Below are 8,686 nucleotides of genomic sequence, written 5' to 3'. Positions count from 1 at the left end.
CCACCCCACCCCATATAATCATAGTTTTAGAAAAGCAGCCCGCACAATTCATATGCACTCAAAAGGATTCCCATGTATGCCATGAACCAGAATTTCACTGTAGTCTGATCAAATATGGTCCAAACTGCAAGAAAGAGAAAAAAAACAAAAACCACACACAAGCTTAAAAAGAAAGTTAGGTAGAATGTAGTGGGCAAGCGTAAATTAGGGATGCACCGATATATCAGCCGAAAGTGCCATTTTTCTGCTGATACATCAGCGTATCCCTGCTCTTTCCTCCCCGCTGGGTGCTGCTGTGTCCCAGCTGGCAGAGCCCTGCAGGAGGAGAGCGCTGTGAGTCTCTTCCCACACCGCTCAGCCTCCTATCACAGTTTGGCATAGCGGTGCGTGGGCAGAGACAGGCCGCGCTGTCATAGGAGGCTGAGCTCTCCTCCGCCTCTTGTGACAGCATGTCAGAGAGGAGAGAGAGTGCAGACATTTAGCGATCAGTAACCACTTTTTGTAGATAGACATGGTATGTGTACTATATCCTCAATTACGAATGAAATGGGAAGTGATCTACATCACCTCTTGTTCATTCATAGTTGTAGTAAACATTCTGTTCATTCATAACAAGAACAGGATTCCTGGGGATACAGAAAAAGATAGCCATGGGGTCCTCTTTCTATTTTAAAGAAGAAAAATATCATTAGTCTGTTTAGACCCATATTTTCCCTGAAGCCCCTAAGTAAATACAAGTTTATGGTTTTAATATTTAATTTAAAAAACGTATTAGTTTCAGCCTGACCATTTTTTGATTTAGGTTTAGTTTTTGAAATGTCCATTTCAGTGCAGCTCTAGTAAATGTTTAACCTCTTGCCATCCACCCGTTAAGAAAAACCGGTCAGCAGTCTCGCATCCGCGGGTTGCCGTCGCCAGACGGCATTTTTTCCTGCGCGCGCACAGGCAGGAAAGACCCGCTCGTTTTTACGGCTGTTTCACATACAACCGATCGGTTGTATGGCGTGAATTTCGGAGCCCCCCCCACATCTCGGGTGCCGCCATCTCCTCCCTCCTGACCCCTCACCTTTAATCCCGGGATCCGCTAGCCCATCGGCGGCCCGGGACCAGCTCGGGAGGGAGTCAGCTCCTTGCCGACCTCTCTCCGGGATGTGAATGCAGAAGTGGTGTGTATCACATCACTTCCGCATTCACCTGTCAGTCATCTGGCTCCTACTGCCAGAGAGAAGCTGATGAAGCAAATCTGTGCTTCAGCTTCTTTTGGGGTCTCCAGGTGACATTAGGGGTCCAGAGACCCCCAATGTCTCCATAAAGAGGACCTGTCAGTGTACCTGTGCTATTATATAGGGGGATGGTATCCCCCTATGCAATAACAATAAGTGTTAAAAAATTTTTATAAATAAAAAAAAAAGTAAAAAAAAGTCAAATAAAAAGTAAACCCCCCCAATGTTTAAGTCCCCCCCCCCTTCGTTTACACACATATAAACGTAAATATGCATTGCATGCGCCAGCGCGCAAAAATGACAATTGCGTTACACATGTCACGTATCGTCGCGAACGTCGCAGTGAGAGCAATCATTTTTGGGCCATCGATCACTGATAACACTAAACTGATGAGCGGTAAAAGCTTTTAATGCGTCGCCTATGGTCAATTTTGGGTAATGTCGTTTTGAGGTTTCGCGCAATTTTAAGGCTTGACATGTTTGGTGTCTCTTTACCTGACGTGACCCCGTCTTTTATATTTTACCAAAAAATTTGGCAATAAATGTTTGACTTTAATATAAGGGGAACTGTTTTTTTTTTTTTAAACTGTAGTTTTTCCCTAATATATAAAAAAATAAAACCAGTGGTGAATAAATACCACCAAAATAAAGCTCTGTGTCCCCAAAAAAGGGTATAAAATTCATTTCAGTACAGCGCTGCATGACGGAATAAATGTCAGTCAAAGTACCGCAGCGCTGAATACTGAAAAATGGCCTGGATGGGAAGGGGGTTTAACACCTCAGATGTCAACTGGTTAAAGCAGACCTTTACATTTGGCCTTAGTAAAAACATGGCCACTGTCAGACGCCAATGATATGCAAAGAATACAAAACCTGCAATTATGTAGAAGTATGCATTTGTAGATTGTCATTGTAAAGCTGAGGTCAACTTTAAGTGCTGTATATAGCTCTGAAAATAAATAGACCTCACCAAGTGCGTAGGGAGTCACTACTGCTGCAAATTGAGCATCAGGACTTCAGCATTCAAAGATGTAATGGCCAAGTATGGAAAGTGTGCAAGTGGCACATGGTTTAAGGATAACCACACGAGATCAGCCATTGTGTTACAGCACTGTAAAGCCTGGTTTATATAGGCTTCAGCTTGCATAAGCAGTGTGTACAGTAAGCTTTCAGCAACTGTGTTTAACCACTTCCTGCAGCCAAGAATACACCGATACCAAGAATACACCGATACCAAGAATACACCGATACCAAGAATACACCGATACCAAGAATACACCGATACCAAGAACGTGGCTGCAGCAGCCGATAGCTGTTGAGGTACAAGCCGTCCAGCGACTATGTTGCCATTGGATCACTCGTAGTGCTCGTTTGAGTGTGGTCAGATTGCGACAGGTACGGTGACCCTTCATTTGTCTGTAAACAGCCACCGCCCAGATAGAAAATCCTGTCCCATATCAGCTACAAAGTGGGAAAGCAGCGATCTATAATGCTGCTAAAACATTGCCTCAACCTGTGGTACTCGGGAGTCATTTGAGTAAGTCAGACATTCTTATGTTCTTTATTTCAAAGGAACGTTAACCAACCTGGCTTTGCACACAAACACACACACACACACAAACAAACACACACAAACACACACACAAACACACACACAAACAAACACACACAAACAAACACACACACAAACACAGTCTTATTGGAAATGCGTGTGAATATGCATTGCACTGACACCACCAAGCTAGTTTGCGCCTTTTAGTAAAAGGACCTTCGCAATTACAAAAAACCAACACTGACCATAACCAGTTTATTTTAAGTGCCTTATTACAGTTGTTTTGAAAAAATACATTAGCCCTCTAGGGTATAGAAGAAGCAGCATTTCAAGATGTTTACAGCATACACATAATTTCTATTGCACAATATTGCCACATTTCTCCAGTGTAGTGACAAACTGCTTGTTCATAAACACTTGGGAGGGAAAAGGACAACTTTTCAGGCACCCTGCTGATAGGGAAACCGAAGAGCTTACATGGCCATTACAGTCCAAGAGCTGGAAACTTGAACAGTGGGAGCGAGAGCATCAATAGTTCATCAATAGCCACATCCTTTGGGACGTAGTTAAACTTGGTTAAGTGCTACTTACAGGTTGTTTGTTACCTAAACCAGTGAACAGGTCACTTGGCTAGTCCAAGTTGATAAATGGCACAGAACTGGGTGTAGAACAAAAAAAGATGCCTATTTTTCCATTTCCCACACAAAAGTGGACATGTCCACCAGAGGAAATTTAGTAAAGCTCCTAGCAGTTTAGTAAACATTATGGTAGAAGACTGTTCTAGATGCAGAACAGGTCTTGAAAAGTTCATTGAGGTTTTGTGCAGGACAGTAGAATTCTATTGGAGATAAGTATCTAGCTTCTTTTGGATGTTATCATACGAATCGGCTCCCATGTAGTCAACCTGACCCTGTTCCCATCGCTCTCTGCGTTCTTCTGAGGATATAGATGGTGGTGGAGGAGGTGGTGGAGATGCTATGCACATCTGTGACACGGCTTCTGTAACTTCCTCCTATAAACAAATGACAGTTTTTACTATAGGCTACCAAGCTCTTAAGAAATGAGAAAAGAAAATGAGGAAACTAATGGATAGCTTCCATGCAACGAAGCAGGCAAAGCAGAACTGAACACAGAAGTAGCAAAACCAAGTAAATTAAAAGAAACCCAAGTGGAAAAACAAAAACAAAACTGCAATGGCATTTGCAGATTGCATATAGTTTGACAACAGCAAGTTCATACCTCTCTACAGAAGCGACAAGAGAAAGCCAGTGAACAGACCAAGCCCGACAGCTGTGAACAGTTATAGAAAGTTAAACAAAAGGGAAAAGGTTGAGGATATGCGATAACCTATTCAGGAGGCCTCTGCTGCAAGAAAGGAAAGTGCTCATGCAATACAGTGTCCATTTATTCCTTTATAGAATTAGAATTCACATGCAAGAGAAGCAGTATTGTGCACCCAGATCGATGCATTTCTATAGCCAATAGAGGAACAAGATTCATACAATATTCTGGACGTCGCTAAAACCCACAGACAAGTAAGACTATTTTCTAGCCTTTTCCTGTTCCGTTACTTCTCAATGCCTAACATGGAATTGTGGTATGAACCATGGACAGCCAGGCAACTAGCACTTTAATGTAAACCTGCCATGACAAACCGAGTCTTAACCTCATTGATGAAGCAAGCCTGTCACAAGTGAAATACAAGCGCTAACAATGACGACATTTTTAAAGTGGAACTACAAAGAAAACGTTTGCAAGAGTCACAAGTGAAATAAGTTCCCTCCTACAGACTATGCTATGCTCAGCTGGCCGCCGATTTCTGAACTAGTACAGTGTAGGGACTGTGTAGTCTCCCTTCCTCTCCTCATCCAGTCACAAACATTGTCCACTGACCAAACAGAACAAGCATTTTGTGACATTACAAGGAGATCCTGCTCGGTGTTTTGTGAATGGGAGAGATGTGGGCAAAGTTTTGAGGTGACTCCAGACTAACCAACACAATCCCTGCACTGTATGAAAACTGGAACAATCAGGTGCAATGCCAGCAGAGCCGCCTATACTATCCAAGATGAAAGACTAATTGTGCAGTAACCAGCCAGGCATAGGTTAGATAGCCTTAGAGGCAACTTCTCACTTATGCTATTGGGGACAGGGGGTTAGGAGAGGGTACAAGATCAGGATTTTAAATCTTAAATGCGTTCAAGGACCTTAACTATTAACAAAAACTCATCTCATTTGTGCATCACTTGGCTGTGAATTGTCAAATCTGAATTGGTGCCGACAATGTCCTCATGCTGCTTGTTCCCCATGGTCCCTGTGTGTTGTAACGTAGCCACCACTCCCAAGCTCACTTCTGTGGTAAACCAACTTCGATACAAGTTAGTAGGGCTGCACTGATACTGGTGTCTCATTAGAGTACAGATTTTTTTTTTTGTTTTACTTAATAGCGATGCTGAAGTCCCATTAAGGAAGCCGGACGGCGTGTAGTGACTCGCTGTCTGGCTTCCCTGATTAGCGAGAAGCAGTCCCCATGCTACCTCATTAGGCGACAAAGCATGGAGCCAGCTTCCCGACCATCAGGAAGCCAGGTGGCTACGATCAGGTAGCCACCTGGCTTCCGGATACTGAAGTTTCAGTATTGCTAGGCATCAGGAGTATTTGCACATAGTATCGGTGTATCCCTATAAATTAACTAAAAGTGAGATTGTAGTCCCATCATGGGAGAGCTTGGAGCGGTGGCTACTTAACAAAACAGGGACCATGGGGGAACAAAAAAGTAGTCACCCCAGACAGTGTCAGCAAAAATTCAGAAGTGATGAGGATCTACAGATGAGCAATACACAAATCAGGTGCATGTTTGTTATAAAGATCCTTTAATGCAGTTTACGATTTAACGCCTGAGTTTAACCAAAAAAAAAAAAAAAAAAAAAAAAAAAAAAAGCTTTCCACAGGTTTCAGGTTAAGGTTACAAATTTTCTAAAGCCATTGGGTCAAGACCTGCAGATAACTAGTATTTTTGGGAGGAAAGGTCAGCTGCCATATTTCAGGATAAGATGTATGCTGAATACAACACCCACCCCCAAACCTATAAAAAGGTACAAAGTCAGTCTTCTCCCTAGGTATTGGTTTGAGCCGATGTAAAGAGATTTACCAAAGCAATGTTTGGGCAGCAATCGGTGACAGTTCCTTTCAATTACCAATACAGTTCAATAACCTCACCTTCCAACATAGTGACCCACAAGTTTAAATGCATGCCAGGGACCCCTAGAGCATGCTAGAGGTCAGAGGATATGCATCAGCACTCACAATTATGCTGGTCCATTGTCACTAGGCAATTGTAGGACTCCAACTACATTTACCTTTTCGATCAAGTCACTCTAGATGTTTGTGAATACTGAAACGTAGCCCAACAAGGAATGTATGATGCAACAATTCAGCATAGACACTGGTGTTAAATTGGGTAAATATAGTATATGCAGAGTCTTTAACAAGGTTCATGATAACCTCTATTCTAAGCACAAAAAGCAAATGTTTACACAACTTGTGCTGGATTGGTGCCATCACCTATTCCTTGCTGTACTAGATCTTTCAGTGATCAGCTGGATATAAAGCTGGCTGCAAGTTTGCAGGCAAGTGTGGACTTACCTAAAGTAGTATTTGTCCATACTGGGCATTGTTAGTCTGCAGCAATGCCACATCCCTGAAAGTATGCATGCTACACACCATTGCTGTACTTTTCACTGCGATAGAGATTTTAGATTTGTTCAGTCATGTTTTTTTCCCCCCACACTAGTCCCTGCCCAAGGGTTCTTGCAGTCTAGCCAATGTCGACAAACCTGAACACCAATTGTTAAGCAAAGGCAAACGACAAAGTGCTCCCCATAAGGCTGAAAAACCACTAGTGGAAACCCAAAGACATAAAAATGCAGACAGTGGAGAAATACTTTGAGGGACACCAGACAGAGGATTATAATATTACTTAAAAAGGAGGGGGGCTTGGGGAAGAAAAAAAAAAAAAGTGTGGTTCCCTAGACAGACACCCATGCTCACTAAAATATCCAAGTTAGAAATGTCACAGCATAATGACATTAAATAAGACTAATGTTGGCAGTAAAGGGCCAGGAGATTAGGTCCCACATAGGCCTCATGAAATACTCCCTACATGGGGGTACCTTCATCAGAAACCCAGCGTGTTCTGCCCACTGACAATCCAGAGGGACAAAGATCCCTCCAGCAATTGCTGCCTGTTTTGCAGAGGAGAATCACCTAGGTGTACAAACCTCTACAGGGTGGACAATACCAGTTGAGAGCTAGATACAGATACAGTCTTCAATACCAGGCAGCTGAGAGTAGTACTCTTTGCATTGTCCAATGTATGGACCAGATTACTGGTCTGTCTAAAAGGCCAGGCATGGAGACACCCCAGCAAGTGGGATCCCCCTGGGGCAAAGGGAAAGAAACACCCTGCTCAGCTGAACTGATGCATCATCCCAGGGACTATTCGGTCCATATAGAGACTCGATATCTTGCTCTTAGCCCAGGCCCATAGCTATAATATAGAGGGGGTTCCCCCAACAGCTCTGACAAAAGGAGACAGTATCTTTATCAACATTAGACTTCAAAAACCTAAATTACTCACTAAACACCAGTTTAAAGTTAAACTAGTATGTAACCAAAGGCAAAACCTACCGCTTTTAAGCCAACTGACACATCTTTGACCACACCGTGTTCTGTAAGGAGAGGCAAGATTCTTGAAGAATACATGTCCCACCAAAGCTGGAGAAATTCTGGGTGAATTAGAGTTTGGTCATGAGCATCTCCTTTCACAGTCTTTGTTTTACTGTCATATGTATAGTTCCATGGCTTCACTTTACCCAGGAAGTGCACTACCTTGGCATTTGCTCCAAATCTAAAAGGATAAGGTTATGGACATAAAAAGTCAGCAAGAGGCATACAATACTAAATTCTCCCATCATACAACATGGTAAACTTTTGAAGCAATGAGAATATATACACATATGTTTACATTTACATCATGCGCTTTGTATTTGAAATAGACACCCGAGTTATAGTAGCACCTCAATATAAATATTGTCCGGCTGCATTTTATAGAAGATTGTGGTTACCATTACCAGGAGAGATGAGCGGCTTACTTTTTGGAAAGGCCATTTGAGCCATAAGGAAGCTAAATACAATCTGACCCAACTAAACAAAAAGGGACACTGAATAAAAAAAACTGTTAGAGAACTATGGTGTTAAGGCTTTTCCCCATAGTTCTCCTTAGGGTAATGGGAGGACACAAACCAGCGTCCTCCCGTCACCCTAGGCTCAGTATACCGAGACGCTGAAGCGGATCCCGACAATTATGCCAGGATCCACCCAGTTGTGTGACTGACAGCTGGCTCTGCCCATCTAGAGGCAGAGCCAGCTGTACCCGCCCCCTCCCCGACAATCAGCGCTGGCGGATGAGGGAGGGGGGAATCCAGCCCCTCCCATCACGGCAGAGAGCTGTGACAGGATCAAGAGGTGAGCGAACGCCGGTATGTATTCGCTCACAGGTCAGCTAGAACTATGAGGTGAGTGAAAAGCACTCACCTCATAGTTCTCCTTAAAAAGGTACGTGAATGCATTAAAAAAAAGGTAACCGATAAACACAAATGTAACTTGTGCATCATTTGGCTATAAATCCTCAAATCTGAATTTTTGCTGACATGGTCCCTCTATCTGAATGGTGGCTACATTTGTTTCCAATGGTCCCCACGTGTTTAAAGTAGCTACCACTCAAAACTTGCTCCTTTGCTAAACTAAATGAGATTGTAGTTAATCTGTATTGTACCACAAGAATGTGCGTGGAGTGATGGCTACTTAACAGATAGCATAGGGATAAAAGTAGCCACCCTCCAAAAAAGGT

The 8,686-nt window shown here is 43.0% G+C and overlaps 1 protein-coding gene across 1 annotated transcript in view; it reads right to left on the bottom strand.

Moving 5' to 3' along the window:
- Window positions 1–3,281: 3,281 nt before the first annotated feature.
- Window positions 3,282–8,686, bottom strand: part of GYG1 (glycogenin 1) — a 23,880-nt gene continuing 18,475 nt past the window's right edge. The window contains exons 6-8 of the mRNA XM_018568887.1: window positions 7,465–7,684; window positions 4,015–4,065; window positions 3,282–3,787 (exon numbers count right to left, since the gene is read on the bottom strand). Coding sequence (XP_018424389.1) covers window positions 3,614–3,787; window positions 4,015–4,065; window positions 7,465–7,684 — 445 coding nt within the window. The 3' untranslated portion in view covers window positions 3,282–3,613. The remainder of the gene's footprint in view (window positions 3,788–4,014; window positions 4,066–7,464; window positions 7,685–8,686) is intronic.

Source organism: Nanorana parkeri, unplaced genomic scaffold (assembly GCF_000935625.1).
Source record: "Nanorana parkeri isolate BGI_ZX_2015 unplaced genomic scaffold, ASM93562v1 scaffold1259, whole genome shotgun sequence".
Classification (NCBI taxonomy): Eukaryota; Metazoa; Chordata; class Amphibia; order Anura; family Dicroglossidae; genus Nanorana; species Nanorana parkeri.
The sequence above is the reverse complement of the archived record's forward strand: the minus strand, read 5'-3'. Positions and strand labels throughout refer to the sequence as shown.